This window comes from Carassius auratus, chromosome 46 (genome assembly GCF_003368295.1).
Source record: "Carassius auratus strain Wakin chromosome 46, ASM336829v1, whole genome shotgun sequence".
NCBI classification, from domain to species: domain Eukaryota; kingdom Metazoa; phylum Chordata; class Actinopteri; order Cypriniformes; family Cyprinidae; genus Carassius; species Carassius auratus.
In genome coordinates, this window is record NC_039288.1 from 6,647,333 (window position 1) to 6,668,099 (window position 20,767).

The window sequence follows — 20,767 nt, forward strand, 5'->3', positions numbered from 1 at the left end:
TCTTTGTTAGTTCATGTTAGCTCTGATCCATTAAATAATGTCAACAAGCACAATTTTTGTTCTTAATAATGTATTAGTAAATGTTGAAATTAATTAGTTTAATATATTAACTACATATATATAAGACAACATTCTACAAGTGTGCAAATCTCATTGCAAGAATTCACATACTGATTTGCGGATGTACAAAATTCATCCATGACTTCACATTTTTTAGGTGTGTGAATGTGTTTTGCACCTTATTCACTGCAGGAATAGTAGCAAAAGTGAGTTTCTTGATTTGTGATTTGTAGAATAGGATTTGTGCACCTGCAGTAAAGGGTTCAAGAAGGTGTAACTATTGTGTTGTGTTTGTGGAAGAGGAAAAAAAATCTACAACTTTGCAACTTTTGTCTGTGACTTCAAATTTACTGGTACACATGTGGCTACTACACGTACTACTTCTGTACAACTACAAATTCCACTGTCACGGACGCTCAGTTGTTTTGCACCAAAAATACTTTCATAGCACTCATGCATACAAATGTTCTCCAACACTCTAGACTCTGCTCAAAGCTACATTATTGTCAATGATTAAAGAGAAGAAAGCAATGCCAACAGAAAGTGTATATTTTAAGGGAAAAAATGCACTGCTCTGTTTAACATTAAAACATAACAGAACAATAACATCTTACAACACAAGCTGAGGCCTGACTGTGCAGTGACTGAGCATAAATGGCCAAATTAGGAGGAGCTTTATGTAAAGTGATTTAGATAATTTCATCTTCTTCTTCTTTTGTTTTTATTGGCGACTGGCAAACAACTTTCGAGTGCATAACTGCCACCCACTGATTCGTAGTGTGGACTAAGGATCTAAATCACCACACACACACACACACACACAAACAAAAGGGGAAAACCAAAATAATAAAACCTCTACTTAAATCAAATCAATAGACTTCTATTTCTCAGATTCTATGTATTAATCTCGTTGATCGTAAATACTCTAGAAGTAGACTCCAACCCTTATCATCTGCAGATTCTTTACAAATATCGTTTATATTTTGCACTCCATTCTCTCCTAGTGTATTCTTTAAAATTTCTCTCACTGAATCATACTTCTGGCAATGCAATAAAACTCTACTGTTTCTTCCTCTCCACAATATTCAAACCTTCCATTATTATGCTTCCCAATCATGTATAGAGACTTGTTTAGACCCGTGTGACCATTCGTTATTCTTGTAATAACCTTCCCCATTTTCTATTTTGTCCTCCAGTTCACATCTTTCCAACTAATGGACTATTTAAAAAAAAAAATCTCCCTTTGCTTTCTTCGTTCCATTGATTTTGTCACATCTTTTTGATCTGTCCCCACCTTAGTTTCTGAATTGCTTATATTTATGTGCTTATTTCCATTCTTCAAAGCACATTTAGCTGCTTTATCTGCCTCGTCATTCCCATCAATTCCAACATGTGCAGGGACCCAAACAAACCTTACAGACAAATGTATTTGGTGAATTCTGAATAACGATTGTAGTATTTCATACAATAAGTCCTCTCTACTCCTGGAGTTGCAAAATTTTAAACTCATTAATGCTGCACATGAATCTTATGCAATTACCACTCTCTGGCCTGACCTCCTCTACCTATTACAAAGCAATAATCATGGCCATCATTTCACATGCATATACAGATATATCATCGGTAAGTCTCTTTCCACACTCAACATTAAACTCAGGGATTACTACTGCTGCTGCTGTTCTACCTGTTTTAGGATCTTTAGAACCATCGGTATAAATATGTAAATAACCATAATAATTTCCTCTTATAATATTAATATCTCATCAATTCAAGGAGGCTAAACTCTATCTCTGGCTGTGGTAAAAACCAAGGAGGTACAGCTAGGCAGAACTGCAGTTGGATAGTAATTCCTCTCCATTATACCCATCTCACTTGCCTTATATATATATATATATATATATATATATATAGTTTTCAAACTAGACCAGTCAGCTCCCCACTCTGATCCCACCAAACATCTCATCACATTTTTAGATAGGTTTAAAAACCCTTTTTACACTTGTTTATGCCATTAATATGTACCTTCCATGTGAGCCTAGCATCGAACCACACTTTCTAAAAATCTGAACGAGTCTATCCTTTCCAGCTCCTTGCCATATAAATATAGTTTGAACTCTAACTCTGCTCCAATTTGTTTCCTTGTAAAGAAGAGCGTTTTTGTTTTTTCAACAGACAATTGAAATCCCCATTCTAAAGACCACTGCTCCATTTAGATAATTTGTCGATACAATCTCAAGTTGACTGGGCGTAGTTTAAAAGTAATCCATCTGCGATTCCTGCAACTTTTAAGGCTGCATCAAAAGATACAACTTGACCTGACGAGTATGCCATTACGTCATCCCTGCCCAGCGAGGGTGAGTGTATGTGTGTGTGAGAGAGAGACGCCGAAAAATTACTGTCCCTCCGCCCCTGCAGTCATGCCACACTCTGGATTTCACTGTCAAGCGTCTTGAAAGAGAAAGAAATCGGACTTGACCGGCATTAAGGACGACGGTGTTTAACGTGGAAGCGATAAACGCCGACACTTCCGCGGTTCAGAGGATTTGTTTGCTGGCGTGCTTGCGCGTGTTTGTATGTATGGGAGTGAAGTGGAGAAAGCGAGGAGAAGAAGAAGAAGAGGAGGTAAGCCCGCAACGAGCTAGTGAAAATTCACCAACCTCAGACGGTCGTTTGTTTCTGTTCGCGACCATGAGCACGTGGTTAAATGTCTTTAGGAACGAGCAACTTGAAAGCGCGTGTTACTGCGCTCGTTTTGTCATAGAGCTGCAGTTTGCCGGGAGTTTGACATGGAGTTATCGCGCGCGCTACATATCTGCTGCAAAGTTGTTACCTCGCGATGGATCAGGCCGTCATAAGAGTGACTGACAGGCACGCAAAAAAAAAAAAAATATATATATATATATATATATATATTCTGGGGAATAGCATTTATAACAGAAAATACCTTTTTTTTTTTTGCATAAGTTAGTCCATCTTTCGCTTAGATATAGCTAGCTGCTATTGGATGACTAACTAGCTTGCTGTGATGGAGCGAGTGCAGCCTGACCATAGACTGTATAAAAACACACATTGAAACTTCACTTGACATTCTCTAGATTTGTATTCGATGTTCTTAAATTGGCATACAATTCAATATATGTAATCTAAGAAGAGCGCGGGTATCTGAATGAGATCAGTAGCAGTGTTGTGATGCATGAGAGGATGTGTTTACATACTGCAGGTCAAGAGTACCACGATAATTTAACCCCACAATTCATATGGCTTCCTTTAAGTGACCTTTTCACCCGTCAGGAAGTTTGAATTTATCACTAACGTTACAAGTTTGCGGTTTTTATAGGGAAAATGTAGTTTTGAATGAATTCTACTAGTTTACAAAATGAGTGTCAGCAGACTTTAATACCCCCCGCCCCCACACACCTTTTATAGCATATGTAGTGGAATATGTTGAATGCTACATTAAGATCTATATATTTTTTTTTTTTTATCAAAAAGTCATAAACCAATCTTCCGGTGAAAATGTCAGATGGACTTCTCCAGTCATGTACTCTGCAATCTCACATTAATTTTTAAGAAAAACGCCCACATCTCAAAATCCAGTCAACATCTGATAGATAGAACCAAGTCCCTGCACTTCATTTTCTTTTCTTTTTCAATAATCTGTTACTCTTGGATGACACAATAAAAAAATAATGTTTCTGCTGTAACTTCTGTTATATTGGAACTCCAGCATGACTGGCTGAATAGAAAAATATTATACATTTGAAAAAGGTTTATACTATGAAGTGGCAGTACTTACCATACATTTTACAAGGTCAAATGTTTGGCAGTGGTACTGAGGATCTGCAAATCATTCCCCATTGTCTCAGTCATCTGTCCTTACACAGTGTCCACACCGGACGTGAAAAGTTGTCATTAGCTAAAGACTGTCTACACTTGACACGACAAAGGGACCGTTGAATATCATTTGAATTCTGTGTCAGCACGTCATAAACAAAACGCGGCAGCAGTTTACTGTCGGGATTTGTATTGTCATGCAGACAGCATCACTGATTATACTGAGTTCTGTTGACTGATCTATATATAATGAATCATTATTCTAGATCAGTGGTTCTATAGTATTTTGTCACACCGCTCACATCCAGTGTAAACACTTTGTTAGGAATAGTTACCGTATTTTTCGGACTATAAGTCGCACCTGAGTATAAGTCGCATCAGTCCAAAAATACGTCATGATGAGGAAAAAAACATATATAAGTCGCACTGGACTATAAGTCGCATTTATTTAGAACCAAGAGAAAACATTACCGTCTACAGCCGCGAGAGGGCACTCTATGTTTTCAGTGTAGAATACAGGAGCACTGTGCAGCATAGAGCGCCCTCTCGTGGCTGGACACAGTAAAGTTTTCTCGTGGTTCATGTCTCTTAGTTCATTTCTCTTGGTTCATGTCAAATTAATTTTGATAAATAAGTCACACCTGACTATAAGTCGCAGGACCAGCCAAACTATGAAAAAAAGTGCGACTTATAGTCCGGAAAATACGGTAGTTGTTTTCCCTTATAAGGATTAATGGTTCAGGCACACCTCCCCCAATCCCCACCCCCGTCATCGTCCTTCATGATGTTTCACTTTAGACATCGTCCGATGCCAAATTTGAAGACATCACCTAACCCTAGTAGAAAACATATCTTTCTTATCTATTTTAAACACTGATTATACCAATTTGTTTATTTTTTGTTTGTAGCCCTTTCTTAATTAGACCCATGTGACCTATTTTTTGGGGGGTCAGTATAAAAAAAGAATATGCATTTTAATGTATTTAATATTAATGCATGCATGCATTTTGTTATAATGAAATTAGATACATTTACTAACATACTGATCATCATTCAACCCAATTTGCTGGGATCACATCTCTCCCCAGCCATCCTCCCATTTGCCATGAATGTTAGGATAATGTGCAGTTGTAATGGTCAGGGAGGGATGCATTGAAAAATGCTCTTTTCTCCTGTAAGAGGAAACATGTCCCTGAAACGGCTCTTGGGCAGAGATAAAATTCAGGATATTGGTCCTGTCGTTTGCAGCATGCTAAAGCAGGCCAGGCCATTTTGACAGTGATTTAGCACAGCATGGCCTAGCAGCAGGACTGTAATTCAGGCTGGGCACAAGCTGACTCATGTACCACCGAGAGCCGGGTGGCTGTGGAGTTTTTGCAGAGGGAGAGTGTTCTAGCATCATGTTGCTTAAGCTTTTTCTTGTCATGCAACATCACAAGAGGTGTCAAATACATTAGCTGGAGCAGATATGTTTGGGGATGTGTGTGCCGAAGATTGATGTGTGGTGTTGCTGACGCAGGAGCCGGTGTTCTGATGTAGAACCCAGATGTGCTGTGCCTTGTTTACAAGGAATGCACACAAATGTGCCGTTGTACTGCCTTGAACATACTTTGAGGTCTGACACAAAAGACCAGAAATTGTTGTATAAAGTTATTTTAGTTTTCTTTGTGCACAGCACAAGAAGTATTCTCGTAGCTTCATTAAAAAAAACCACTGATGTCACCATAGAATATTTTAACCATGTCCTTACCACTTTTCTGTACCTTGAACGTGGCAGTTGTGTTGCTGTCTATACAGGGTCAGAAAGCTCAAAAAGGGTTAGTTCACCCAAGAATGAAAATTCGTCCATCTTCTACTCGCCGTCGAAGCATCCTAGGTGTTTGTGAAATTGTCCTTGCTCTTCCAAGCCTTTCAATGGGGTAAGTGGGGGTTTGTTGTCAACAGTTCAGAAGACGTGAAATAAATCACTAACCCTTTAATTTCTGTTCTAACTATTAACTAAGGTCTTATGGGTTTGGAATGACACGAGGGTGAGTAATTAATTACAGAATTAAACATTTTGGGGGAACTATCCCTTTAATAGTAGGGATTCACAATATATTGATAAGAGTTTGGTTAGCAGATGATATTTAATGATTTTTATTTGTTTAACAATATTTGTTGATATAAGATATTTATCTGTGGGTGCTCCTTTCTACCTCTTTTTAGTTTTTATATAGATTTTTTTTAATCTAACACTAAATAGCAGTACATTATTGCAGATATTTAACTTTTAAAGAGCACTATTTATTGAAGAGTGCTTTACCATAACTTTCTCATTACCTGTTTATCTTAAAATAAATACATGTGCGTGTGTGCATGCTATTTTGCTAACCTTGAAATACTACATTAACCTCTTAGCTGCTGATATCTGTCTGTTTTATTGTTTACATCCCTCTGGGCCTTTAGTCCAAAATTGTGCTAATAATTATCATATGTTTACTTGAAATATCTTTAGAGAGGAATCTTTTTTTTCTTCTTTCTATTTTTACCCAAAATAAATGTGAGCATTATAGAGTGCTGAATATGTTTAATTCGTACTAGAAGCAGACAGCGTTCCCGCATAGAAATTCCTCAGATAAGATTCTTAAGAGTAATAAAATCATCAACAGTAGCACATCTGTAACTGAATAAAATGCAGATGCTACAATATGATTTTAAAGAAAAGAATATCCCGTTATTTTTTTGTGTTGCATCATAAATGCTTTTCAGTTCTTCGGGAAACATTCAGACCATTTTTGCTCCAGTTTGAAATCAGATAAACTAAACATACTTGTCTTCCTTCATTGAAATTGACCTTAGTAAAAATACTTGTCTCTTGTGGATCTTTTGATCTGATTTCTGTTAAGTGTAATTGTTCCTTTTTTATGCACTGGTACAATTTACTGGCTAAAAAACAAACTAAAGATAAATTTGTCTACAGCATTTATTTTTTTCCCTACTAGATTTCTTTAGATATCATATTTCATAATTGTGAATTATTTTGGCCATTGTAATTTTGTAGTGAAAAATCTGATCTAGTGACAGCCCTAATAGTGGTATAGTAACAGGGAACATGTAGGTTCTGATTGTAAACATGCATCAAATTGTGATGCTGCAGTCATTGATTCCTGTGTCAGGTGCTATAGGCTGGATTTTCATGCTAAACACTATGATGATGCTGCATCTCCGCTCTCTTACAATATTGGATTATTGCTGGGTCTGCTTTAAACAGATAATGTTTACCCATGATGAGATTGGATCTGATGGCTTTAAGGGATCAGCTTAACCATTTTAAAGTCCTGGTCATTGAAGCTTTTCTTTACTGTATCAGTGCCAGAGCGCCAGCTTTGTCTATTATTGACGTGAAAACAAAATGGCACAAAAAACAGAGGGAGGATTCGGTCCATCAGAAAGAATGAATCCCACAGGAGAACCTGTTTACAAGGTAACATGGTATTTCTGATATTCAGTGGCATAAAAAGACAAAGTTCAGTGTTTGCTGTGTTGTAGTTTCTGCTTTTGCTTTCTGAAGAGAAAGAGAGAAAACATGAAAGGAAAACAAGATTTAAAGCCCAAAGTGAGTTTGTAAGATGATGTTTGAATCAGTTCATTGAGGGAAAACTCGTTGAAATAATGAGAGGAAGTAAAGTGTAAAAGTAACTAGATTTATACTGTACACCAGGCAAGTTAAAGCACTACAATGACTTGAGGTTGTATTCACTGGAATCGTATCAATTTGTTAGTTTGTCGGAAGTAGTGCAATCTTAGCACACGTTGTACATCAGAATTAAAATGGGGCATCCATTTATTGTCAGTGATCTAAAAAGCATTAAAGCAACATGTTGTAGACAGCATTTGAAATAATTAATTTTAATCGTTTCTCTTTATTTTTTTAGTTTTTGTGTGATTTTTTTTATTTTGTGTGTAATGTTTTTTTAATTAAAAAAATATATATAGATTTTTAGTATTCACCATTGATCAGCCAACATTTTAGCATTTGTGCATCTGATCATTTAGAAAATCAATACTTTGTTAAAGGCTGTCAGTGTAGTTTTTCCAGTGTCTTCCCATCTGTCTTTTTGGCCAATTGAGATTGTTGAATGGGTGGCCTCATTCTGATTGGCTGTTTAGCTTAGCAAACTAGTCCAAGAGAAGAAAAGGGACAAAAGCATTCGAACGATGAAGAGGACAAATGGTAAGCTGCTTTGTTTATGGTTTGTATATCCACAGTCTGGTTTCCCTTTTTGAAATCTTAATATAGACTCCTCCCACCTGCTGGTATGAAGAGTAACGTCCTCTCACACAGGCACAGAGTGTACATTCTTGTAGTCCATTGGCAGTTGTCTTTGCAGTTGTCTTTTTTTATTTAAAGTAACCACTGTTTAATAAAAAAAAAAACAAGAAGATATTATATGTTGTTTTTCCTCCCTGATGTACTGAAAACATACCAAGCTGTACCTTCAAAATCGAGGTGTATACAAAACCATAATTTTTGTATACTGTTACACACTTAAGGGTTAGTTCAAATCCCTTACTTTAATTAACTGTAGGCAATTAGAGAAGCGAGAGAAGGATATAAGTTCTGCTCAGTCAGTTCAGGAAAGTGTGAAGCATAGACCTCATTTGTTTGTGGGTTTTTGTGTTTGTTTAAATGCATTAAGAATGGCCTGTCAGTGGACCATCTCTTTTATCTTTGTGCTCGATCACTGGCTTGACTCTCTAATGGAATCCTGTAGGTATACTGTGTCATTCAGTATGGCTATGCATTATATCTGATTCTCCTTGGATGAGTCATCGGCAATGTCATCCCCCACACACGGGGGAGAGAGCTCAGTATGCAATCATCACTGCTACATCTCACATCATCTCTTCATCACTCTCATGTACTGTGCTCTTTCTCTCTCAGGTTCGATTTATCTAGAGGCACGCAGTGGGAGGAGCCATGGACGAGGGGGAGGGGCGGTTCTACAGCGTGCAGGTGGGTGACTCCACCTTTACAGTGCTCAGAAGGTACCAGCAGCTCCGCGCCATCGGATCCGGTGCCCAGGGTATCGTCTGGTGAGTGGGCGGCTGGAATTAACAGTTTTATCTGCCTCCATACTAATGATGTCATCATCCCATTAGGCATGGCCTGTCTCCATTTGTCATGAGCACAGCAGATGTGCTTTTGTCATTGACCTGAATGTCTCATTAGAGATTTGGATCCCTGATTTACAGCTGCTGTAATAAGAGGGATATTACAGCTAGCTGCATGTCTGTATTGTTTACCAAAGTGGAGGAGATGGACACTAAACACTGTTTGGAGTAATGTTGTCCGATAGCGTAAGGACATACAAAAGGGCATTTAAAATAGAATTGAGGCATAAGACATCATAAATGCATGAATATAGATGTGAATCATACTTGAGCCAATGATGGTAACTACAGTGATGATTTTGATCATATCAGCATGCCCATTTTTTCTGCCCCATTAAGCTCCGCTCTGGACACCGTACTTGGCATCCCAGTGGCTGTGAAGAAACTGAGCCGGCCCTTTCAAAACCAGACCCATGCGAAGAGGGCTTACAGAGAGCTGGTTCTGCTCAAGTGTGTTAATCACAAGAATGTACGTTCTGTTAACGGTGCACTCTTCTATTCAGAATTACACTCTGAGGCTGCGTCTCACTCACTCAACTGATTTGGTCAGGGCTATCACACCTACAGGCCTGTCACACTCACCGGTTCAGAATGTCAGAGAGGTGATGGACTGAGCAACTATTTCTCTCCAATATCCTGTCAGTGACAAGAATGGCCCATTTAGGCTGAAAAATCGATATGAAGTAAAAAATTAGAACAGAAGTACCACATGAACATATGAGCTAAATTCAGATGTAATTCTTGGAATAACATTACCCATAACTATTAAAAATGATGTTTTAAATCCAAAATAGTTTTTTTTTGTATGATTCTAGAAATTTGTTAAATTATATTTGTTTATAATTTTACTATTGTATTGTAAAACTATTATTATTAAATTAATTAAATGTTTTAATACAGTTAAATTGTTTTGTATGAATTAACATTTAATATACCGTTAATTACTGTTAATAATAACTTAACACAGAATAATTTAATTTTTTTATAACGACTCAGAATTGAAAAGCACTATTAATGTAGTACATTACCTTTTTTTACCATAAGCTCATTTTGATTAATCTGCAACCAGTAAACTTATTTGATTAAATTATTCATGTGATAGCTGTTAATTATGCCAGTAACTGTTGCTTATGACTTAAAAATGGGTTTTGAGATTTTGGCCTTTGTTGTCAAGCTGATTGTTATGTTCAGTTTAGTCTAGATTTATTTTCTCATCCTTTCCTTTCTAGATCATCCATTTGCTTAATGTCTTCACACCCCAGAAGTCATTGGAAGAGTTTCAGGATTTGTAAGTTTTGAATTTATAAATCCATGCGTTTATGCTGACCTTGTCAGGACTGATGAATTACGCTGTCCTATTGCTGCATTGTGATAATTATAGCTTTAGAGTTTTATATAATAAAGTTATATGTTATTAAATCAAGATTAATTACAAATCCTGACAACAGCACTTCTGTTGCTGTGTTATATAGAAGTGTTGCTGACTCAAAGTATTAAAGGGTGGGTGAAATGCTCGTTTTCACTCAATATCCTGTCAATCTTGAGTACCTATAGAGTAGTACTGCATCCTTCATAACTCCAAAAAGTCTTTATTTTTATTATATTTATAAGAGAAAGATAGTCTGTACCGATTTTTCCCGGGAAAAACATGAGCGCCTAGAGGTGTGACGTGTGGGCGGAGCTAAAGAATCACGAGCGCCAGTAGGCTTTTGCGTTGAGAGCGTTTGGAAGCTGTGACACAGATCCAGAGGCTGAAATTTAACAAGAGCAGCATCAGCAACGACGTTTCTATGTGGTATGCACTGAAACTGTATATATTTGCTTAGCGGTTTTGGAAAATGACTAAGTTCCACTTTATGTCGTCTTTTTTTTTTTTTTTTAAGCTGTACATGTGGAAAGTGCAGTTTGATGACAACATCGCATGTTGTTTACTTGATGTGCTTACGCCCAGATAGCTAAGTTAACAACACAGAGATATTTGAAGCAGTTTTACTCACCGCATGCGGTTCCAACACACGATCGTGACCCTTTTTCGTTGGGACTGCATTATCCTTAAGAGATAAACGATGTTCAAATCCGTCGTCAAACTGGGCCTTGTTTGTAAAACAAGCATCTTCGAAATGCAGGGAACAAACACAAACACTTGCACAACTCCGTTGATGCTCTGTAAAAATAAATTCCATCCACTGGTCCCTTAATGCTGTTTCTCTTTTGGTAATCTGTGCAGGGTTGTCTTGCCCTGGCAACCAAAAACACACTTCTTTTGGGACTTTTCGCGACGCTCTCGCTCTGATCAGGGAACGCCTGTTGTGCTCCGTGCTCTGCTCTACGGGAGCGCACGCTCTTCCGGCAGAAGTGCCTTAGGACCCATATAAGGAAATTCCGTTCCATCTAACATCACACAGAGCCATACTCGAAAAAAACTTTCCGAAACTTGTGACAAACCGGAAGAGGTTTTTTTGGAACAAAAATACTCCTTCAAATGTACAACTTAATTTTTGAAACTTTGTCCATGTTTAGCATGGGAATCCAACTCTTTAACAGTTTAAAAAACTCAGTATGCATGAAATAGCATTTCACCCCCCCTTTAAACAGTTATTTCACCCAAAAATTAAAATTGTCATTAATGACTTACCCTCATGTTGTTCCAAACCTGTAAGACCTCTGTTCATCTTCAGAACACAGTTTAAGATATTTTACATTTAGTCTGAGAGATTTCTGTCCCTCCATTACAAAACGTATGTACGGCCAGAAAGGTAATAACAACATCATCAAAGTAGTCCATGTGACATCAGAGGGTCAGTTCGAATTTGTTGAAGCATCGAAAATACATTTTGGTCCAAAAATAACAAAAAATACGACTTTATTCAGCATTGTCTTCTCTTTCGGGTCTGTTGTGAGCACGTTCACTGCAGTGTAGTGATATCTGGTTCGTGAACGAATCATTCGATTTAACCGGTTCTTCTTAGTGAACCGGTTGAACCATTTCACCAAATTGAACTGAATCGTTTAAAACGGCTGTGTCTCCATTAAGCATTTATCCACAAATTACTTAAGCTGTTGACTTTTTTGATGCGGCTGACAAATAACAAACGAAAGATTGACCTGTTCTTGAGTCAAGAACCGGTTACATCGGTTTTCAGATAACCAGTACACTGAACCGTTTCTGTCAGACGCGTCCGATTCGAGAACCGAGGAGCTGATGATACTGTGCATGCGTGATTCAGTGTGAAGCAGACCGACACACAGGGCGAACTGAACTGGTTCTTTTGGTGATTGATTTCTAAACTGATTATGTGCTAATGTTATGAGCGCGGGTAAACTGAAGGCTTGAATGAAGGGCAATCATCGACAATGACGTCATTACGTAGAGTGTAAAAGAACCAGTGAACTGTTTTTTTTCAACCGGTTTATTGAATCGAACTGTCCAAAAGAACCGGTTCACGGAAAAGAACCGAACTTCCCATCACAACTGCAGTGACTTACGTCAGCAGCGTCACTGCGGAGTCGTGAATGCGGATTGACAACAGACCCAGAAGAGAAGACAATGCTGAATAAAGTCGTAGTTTTTGTTATTTTTGGACCAAAATGTATTTTTGATGCTTCAACAAATTCTAACTGACCCTCTGATGTCATATGGACTACTTTGATGATGTTGTTATTACCTTTCTGGACCTGGACAGTATACCGTACATACATTTTCAATGAAGGGACAGAAAGCTCTCGGACTAAATCTAAAATATCTTAAACTGTGTTCTGAAGATGAACGGAGGCCTTACGTGTTTGGAACGACATGAGGGTGAGTCATTAATGACATAATTTGAATGTTTGGGTGAACTAACCCTTTAAGCCTGGGGTCTGGGGTTGTTATATACTAGTTGGTACTATGTATGTAAGGATTTGTAAGAGATCATTTGAGTTGTATGTGAGAACCGGAAACTCTGAAGAATCTGGTTTCTCTCAGGTACTTGGTAATGGAACTGATGGACGCCAGCCTTTGTCAGGTGATCCACATGGACCTGGACCATGAGAGGATGTCTTATCTGCTCTACCAGATCCTGTGTGGCATCCGACATCTACACTCAGCTGGCATCATTCACAGGGTGAGATGCTGGCATGATGTTCTGTGGCAAGTTTATTATCGGTAACTACAACTCATATGACGTAATGAAGTAAAAACAAAGCTGAAATAATAGAAAATAAAAATGTTAACTAACCTTTTATTTATTTATTTTAGTTTTTGGTACTCTTTATATTAGAAAATGTAGCAATAAAATTAAATTAAAAAAGAAAGTATCCCACTTATTAACGTAGCTATGTAAATGTAAATGAAATATTGATTTGAGTGAAACAAAAAAAGTTTGATTATACAGTTCAGTGGTCATTATGCTAAAATATGTGACTTCAGAAGAATGCTGCCATTGCCATTGATCAGATTCAAACATTCCAGAGACCCATTTAGCAGTTGTACAGTGATTAATGTGTTAATATTCATTCTCATCTACTTTTTCTAACTACACCTAAGAAAAAACAATTGGGAAACAAATAAATACTTAATTTAACTGAACATAGAATGGAAATGAACATTTAATTAAATTATAATGACCTTACTTTGTGGGTCTGACTGTTGAATGACTCTGACTGTGGTAATATGTAACTTTGGGTTACTGGAAAAAACGTGGATGTTGCTGGAATACTGCTTCTAAATGTAGTTATGTTTAAGTGATGTCTGCATTGATAAGCAGTAACATTACAAAACCCTTTATTTGTATGTAGCGTCTGCATATTGTCCTCATGTAGTTGTTTATAAGATACTGTTCATATGTAATCGGACCAACCAATTTACATCTCAAGAAAACAATTTGTGTAGTACATGCGTTGAAAAATAGCCAGCTACTATTATCATCTGTATCCTAAGGTTTGTACCAAATGTTTTTATTTTTATTTTTTTATAAGTAAAGACCAAATCCAGCATGACACATCACCAACTGTGTTCTCTAAATCATTTTACTTTCCAATACATCAACGCCTGAGATGTTTTTCAGCATGGCAGTTTGAAACCGACATCTCTGCTCCTCAGGATCTGAAGCCCAGTAACATCGTAGTGAAGTCTGACTGCACTTTAAAGATCTTAGACTTTGGGCTGGCCAGAACCGCCTGCACTAACTTCATGATGACACCCTACGTGGTAACCAGATACTACAGAGCACCAGAGGTCATCTTGGGCATGAAATATAAGGAGAATGGTGAAACTTTTTATTTTGTCCATAATACTCTTGGAAGTCAGTGGAGAGATCCAAATGAAATTGTAGTATTAATATTTGATTGTGTTTTGCCAGTCGATATCTGGTCGGTGGGCTGCATCATGGGTGAGATGGTCAAAGGAAGTGTCATATTCCAGGGCACTGATCGTATCCTCTTTATTCTTGTACTCTAGCCTTTCCAAAATGTACAAACTATGTATTTATATAAATGTACATTCTCAATGCAAATTAAAGCATTAATGATATGTACATTTGTGTATGCTTATGTGTGTAAATATGTGTATTTCGTGTGTGTACATATGTATATATATATATATATATCCCAGAGTCTGTCCTAGTGATTGAAAGAAAGTTGTTTTTATTTTATGTGAATTTATCCCCTTTCACCTTTATCTCCTTGACTGAGTTCATTTCAGATATTGACCAGTGGAATAAAGTGATTGAGGTTCTGGGAACCCCCTCTCTGGAGTTTATGAACCGTTTGATGGAGACTGTAAGGAACTATGTGATGAACAAACCCCAGTTTCCTGGAGTCAGTTTTAATGAGCTTTTTCCCGATTGGGCCTTCCCTTCAGAGACCGAGCATGACAAGATCAAAAGTAAGACATCCGTAGGTTTCTTCCACGTCTGTTAATGGTGTACTTTAAACAATTGCTTTGAAATGACGTTTTACATCATTCCTAATGTAGCTAGTCAAGCGCGAGACCTGCTGTCCAAGATGCTGGTAATCGACCCTGAAAGCCGCATCTCTGTGCAGGAAGCCCTCAGTCACCCCTACATCCATGTGTGGTACGACCCAGCCGAGGCCGATGCGGTCAGTGCACCCCTATCCTTTCATGTCTGTTTGTCCTGTCCAGTCCAGTTGAAACATTTTAAAAATGCCAAGGATGTTCTCTTTTTGACTAGGATGTAAAATGATTGTTTTATGTGTTCAGCCTCCTCCGCAGATATCAGACAAGCAGTTGGAGGAGCGGGAACACAGCATTGAGCAGTGGAAAGGTACAAACACCCTCTGCTGTGACTACCTCCTGCTGAGCTATAAGCTTCTTGTAGAAAATGAATGCCTACAGCAGAAATGATTACCGTGGTCAATTTATCCAAGATCATTTGCATTCTCATTTATTCTTAAGTGATGGAATAGTTTTTGAGTCTTGACCCTAAAGGTTTGTGATCTAAATGTCTGCTGAAGGCAAGAAAAGTGTTTATTAGTGATTTTATAAAATGATGTAAAGAAACAAAACTCTGTTTATAGTTATAGTTTTTCCTCATTGCAGAGTTGATTTATAAAGAAGTAATGGACTGGGAGGAGAGGAACAAGAACGGATTAACAAAAGAGGAGTGTTTAGGTGAGTCTTTTGAATGATTGTGAAAACCATGTACATATGCGTCTGTCTCTGTCTAATTGACAATGATTAGTGGGAAATCTGGCAGATATTCGGATTGGTTGAAATTTACCATACCAAATTCTATGACTTTATATATGTTGCATTTAAAGCTGCAGTCGGTAACTTTTGATGCTCTAGCGGTTAATAAACAGAACTGCTTGCGTCTTGCGGAAGAACATCGTAGCCGGATCTACTTCTCTCTGTTTATGTCAATGAAGAATCACAAAGGTACTGGGTTACTCCGCCGCGGTACCCCCGAAGCAATCTAAAATAGTCCGAATATAAACCCTTATTATAGGTGCACCCTAGTGATTCAGGACAAGCTAAAAACACGGTTTGGAAAATGGATTCATGGTGTACTCGCTTATTATATATATTTTGTAAATCTTGAGCACAAAAAAAAGTTACGGACCGCAGCTCTGATTGGTTGTTTCTTACCGGGAGTGGATGAATTTCTGCAAATGGCAATAGGACCACTGGGAGGAGCCAGAGGTGCTTGATTTTTTTTTATATTTAAAAATCAATGTTTTAACCCATAGGCTAATCAAACAGCCGTGTTGCACGTTACAGTAACTCAAAAACCAAACCAGTTCTCTCTCATAGGCTAATAATCATCTTAGAAACAGAAACATTTTATACCTGGCCTACATGTTTGCATCTTTATCTTTTGCATTTGTTTAGTTGAAGTTCAAAAAAAGAATCAGTTAAAGAGTACTGTGTAATGAAAATGTGTGCATTGATTTAATTCAGTTAAGTTCAAATGAACACTAAACATTTGTCATGACATCTCTCTGCTTGCATAATGAATATATTTTAAGAAATTAATAATTAATCATGGTTTAACACTGCATAGTTGTTCAGTGATAACTATGAAATAAAGATAATATTAACAGTCTTATCAAGTAGGCTAACTGTACGACGTTCCACTTGGTTTTATCCGAATGCAGATACAAATAATTTTGTGATTTCTTACAGATATAAATACAGATACAAATAATGGCTGTTTTAAATTTAAATGTATAATGTCATAATTATTAAAGTTTTCTCTACTACTGTAGACCGATCCATTCATTATCATGAATGTGTGAGGAAACAACATGAATGTATGGAAATGGCTGTGCCTGTACATAAATACAATGTGCGATCAGTGCGTCAAGAGCACTCGTACACACATTATTATAACGGACTCATGCTTGCTTACTTGATGTCTCCTGAATGCCACCTCAATCATCTTTACATTGATCTTCATCAATCAAAACCTTTACAAGTTTGCGTCTCATCTGGCCATACAGCAGATGTGGACAGTCCGTTCAGTCTGTACTTCACACAGCGCGATGTGTCAGGGCTCACGCTCTTCAGAGACAATCACAGAATATGACAGAGCTCCGCAGTCTCTGATGTATACGGTTGTCCCTCTCAGTGTATTTTTTCCATGGTAAAGTCCAACCTGCAGTGTTTCACTAAATGTTGGTGAGAATCCTCTTGCTTGTCGTCTGCCATCTCTGTAGATAAGCAGGTAACGGAGTGTTATTTGGTGATGCAAAGAGTGAAAATTAGACATGGGAACACTTTTTATTGTGGTTTACCAGCAGAAAAAAATAGGAGAAACAGTACCTACCTGTATGGTCAAAAACAAACAAACAAAGGTCTGAAGCTGACAGAAAATGAACATAGGTACGGCATACACAAGGTGGAAAGGAGCCATTCAACTTTTATGAAAATTATCAAAAATGCTGGCGGTTAACAGGTGTTGGACTATTAGTGTCATGTATTTTACATAAAACTAAGAGATGCTCATGCTGATCCATGTCAATAGGTGGCAGTGCGTCTCCTAACATAACTGTGGTATCGGTACATAAACTACACAAATAACAACAATGCTAGAGCTAACTAAAGAACTTCTAAACACAGCTTTAAGAGTGTTAACATAATTTAAAGAGAAACACATTCTTTAGAAATCACTTGGAACACAAAAACAGTTACATATGTCATCTGCATTAAGTTAATGTTTATCTCATAAGTTAGCACATTCCCTTTGGCAACCCTAATTTTCATGTTTTGCTTTGTGTGTAGTAGATGGTACAGTGAACAGCAGCACCACTGCCTCCCAGTCATCCTCTATTAATGACATCTCGTCCATGTCGACGGAGCACACATTGGCTTCAGACACCGACAGCTCCTACATTGACACCCTCACAGGACCGTTAGAGGAGTGACTTCCACCTCCCCTGTATTCTCACTTATGTCATATCCCTCATCTGCGGCTGTGTGGGCCATGCCGTGGTCTTGACTGAAGAGATCTGTGGGTGCATGATTATACAGCTTCGACTTTACACTCATAATCCTTCACTCTTGCTTTTAAGGTTCAGTTTTTCTCACATATACTGACAGTTGTGTAATACTAGCCTTTAGACACGTCTGTAGTGGCTAAACCTCAGATTACACACCAACAGCGACTTCATTGTTCAGTTCTTTTGTTTAACTGGATCTTCACATTTTTATGTATTTTTTAAATATCTCCGATTATAAAAGGGCAAATAATAGGTAATTGGTTTATGCTTTAATGCATTCACATTTCACTTCATGAAAACAAATATTAATTCATCTACTGGCGTTATTGCTGCAGCATGTGTAATATCTGGATTTATCCCTGTCATTTATGTCCCATCTCTCTCTCTGTGCAATGTAGCTTTTATTACCATTCATTTCATCACCTAAAAGAAGCACAGATATTAATGATTGGACAACATTATAGCTAGTCAGCCCGTTTTGGAATGAGTTCATGTTACAAATATTGTTGCGTAAAATTAACAGAAGAACACTTACTAGACAGTGTAACTACAGATCACTGAAATATGCTTAAACACACCTAGAAACAGAATAATAGTGCCTGCCTCTGTACATAGTCACCAAACCCCCATTTTAAAAGAGAACCTAATGATGCTTTTCAGTTGGTTAGGGTGTAGTCATGTGTACATATATACGTATATAGATTTTTTGTAAATGTTTTGTGTCAGTTTTCTTTCTTTATGCTGTGGAAAGAATTTTACAGCTTCTGAATATGTTTTAGCTTATGTACTGTAAAACAAACTAGGTAGATGGAACTTGAAATTGCACATAAATGTTTAAAAGTGAGCATATTCTGTTTAAAATTAACAAAATTTGCACCTAGATCTCAATTTGAAAATGATGCAACATCGTAATCAAAGCCTTGTTCCTCATTCCTAGAGTAATTAATCACCACTGACAAGTTTGTGATGTATCTCGCAAGATTGTATGTTAAATTGCATGAGCCAATGCAAAACATTGTTTTTTTAATCTCTTCCAACTTGAAAAGCCCATAAGAATGTAGTACAAAGTAAATATATGGTTTTTCTTTTTTTTTTTTTTAAATAGACTTAGTCAGCTGTTTTTTATTTCTTCAGTTTCCTCTTCTTGAAGATGTCCTTTCAATGAAACACTGAAGGATTTTCGTTTTTGTAAGGATCATCAAAGCCATATAATTTCATTTCCTTTATATGTGTCTCTATAGCATTAGGTTACAGTTTACAGACTTGTGATTCAGTGATGTACTGTGGGTAACCATGCACTTACAACCCTGTTTTGGACTGTGATTCTTTAACAGTGTATTCAGGATGGAAGCCCACCCATTCATCAGTTTCGTAAACCTTTCTGCTTTCTTTGCTTTCCAGTGTTGTATATATGTATGATGATATGTCCTGTACTTTACAATCATTTTTATGCATGATACAACAAGCTATCTTCATCAAAGACTTGAGGACATTGCAGAAACCTGTCCTCTGGTTGTAGGAGATCATTGGAGAGCCTCTGGACGATAATATGAGTGTATTGTTGAGTTTGTGTGCCTCCAAGCTCTTCTGACAGACTGAGACCATGCATCACTATAATTTTCATGCCTTAAGGTTCTCACTATCAGCATCTCTTCAGCTTTGCCTGGAGATCACAAAATTATTGATTGTAATGTAACTACAATTAAGTTCTTTTTCAGCAGGCTGGATTGTTTTCTACTACGATGCCACTGTGTCTGTTTTCTCAAACATCACATTTCTTGGTCTCCTTGGGATTGTGAGATTTATTTTGGTGCTTCACCTTACTGTTACAACAGTAATTCTAACAGTAGTAATGATGAATTAAAACAACGCAATGGCGCGTTGTGTTCCATTTTCATTTTGGAGCTCATGTACGTTAGAGTCGCTGGTGTGGACTCATTGATTCCTGTTATGAACACTAGTGATGGACCTCCGGGGCATTGAGACCTTCAAGACAATGAACAAAACTGGCTCACTTTCTCAAGTGCTTACTTTCTTTTCTTTTAGGTGTCTGTTTGAGAACAACATTGTTTTTGTCACTGATAATCTGTCACTAGAGGTGGAATCAGTAATGACTTAAAGAGTTATTCACTTTTTAGATATTCATTTCTCAGACTATCTTCCTTAAGGCCAATTCACACTCCACTAATAGATGCTGACAGCCAACCGATTACAGTATGTCACTTCTCAGACATTCAACCCCCCAATAAACGCAGATTTGATTTGTTCAGTTGGCGAAAACAAGCACTGGCCAATGGTAACAGACACCAACAGGGTTGACACACTGATCTGACAAATGTGTTTGGTTGTCATGTCTGTCGTGCACTGTGAGTTGGCCTCAAGAACACCGTTCTCATGGTCATCAATCAAAATCTCAGTCAAATCCTGTAAAATGATTCGATATATAACTGTTCTTTGCTAGTAATGTCTGTTTAGCTTTCATGTGTTTTGTATTGTTGTGCTACATTGGGGTGCCCCATTAGTGGACTATGATGGGAGTTACCCAAACCAGAAACCTGTCTGAAACATATGCAAAACCTTAAATGATCCTCTAGCTACAGTAATAGAGTGACACGTCTTTTCTCTGTGAAAAGAAAAAAGAAATGAAACATCTGTAATGACTGGACAAATAAACAGCTTGAAGTACTGATTGTTTTGGTTGTTTTATGTTTTATTTCATATGGTAAAAATGCATTCAGTGTATGAACAGCTTATTTGTGTGAAAGGTATGACTGTG

The 20,767-nt window shown here is 37.5% G+C and overlaps 1 protein-coding gene across 2 annotated transcripts; it reads left to right on the top strand.

The window, feature by feature from the left end:
• The first annotated feature begins 2,358 nt into the window (after positions 1-2,358).
• Positions 2,359-20,678, top strand: LOC113064006 (mitogen-activated protein kinase 9-like). Of its 2 annotated transcripts, none has more exons than XM_026234492.1 (12): positions 2,359-2,682; positions 8,822-8,973; positions 9,391-9,520; positions 10,281-10,339; positions 13,016-13,154; positions 14,132-14,297; positions 14,391-14,462; positions 14,732-14,914; positions 15,005-15,129; positions 15,251-15,314; positions 15,590-15,661; positions 17,777-20,678. In XM_026234492.1, the coding sequence occupies exons 2-12, from the start codon at positions 8,858-8,860 to the stop codon at positions 17,914-17,916; spliced, it is 1,266 nt and encodes a 421-aa protein (XP_026090277.1). In that variant the 5' UTR covers positions 2,359-2,682; positions 8,822-8,857; the 3' UTR covers positions 17,917-20,678. The 2 variants fall into 2 exon arrangements, with proteins under 2 accessions (XP_026090277.1, XP_026090276.1); XM_026234491.1 differs by having other exon boundaries at positions 2,360-2,682; positions 17,774-20,678.
• The last annotated feature ends 89 nt before the right edge of the window (positions 20,679-20,767 follow it).

What these genes read in the sequence shown, in the direction of transcription:
- LOC113064006 (XM_026234491.1), top strand. Translation starts at nt 8,858, where the DNA reads ATGGACGAGGGGGAGGGGCGGTTCTACAGCGTGCAGGTGGGTGACTCC. An exon ending in AGTGTGTTAATCACAAGAAT is followed by an intron (nt 9,521 to 10,280) that starts GTACGTTCTGTT and finishes TTTCCTTTCTAG; the next exon opens with ATCATCCATTTGCTTAATGT. An exon ending in CAGCATTGAGCAGTGGAAAG is followed by an intron (nt 15,315 to 15,589) that starts GTACAAACACCC and finishes TCCTCATTGCAG; the next exon opens with AGTTGATTTATAAAGAAGTA.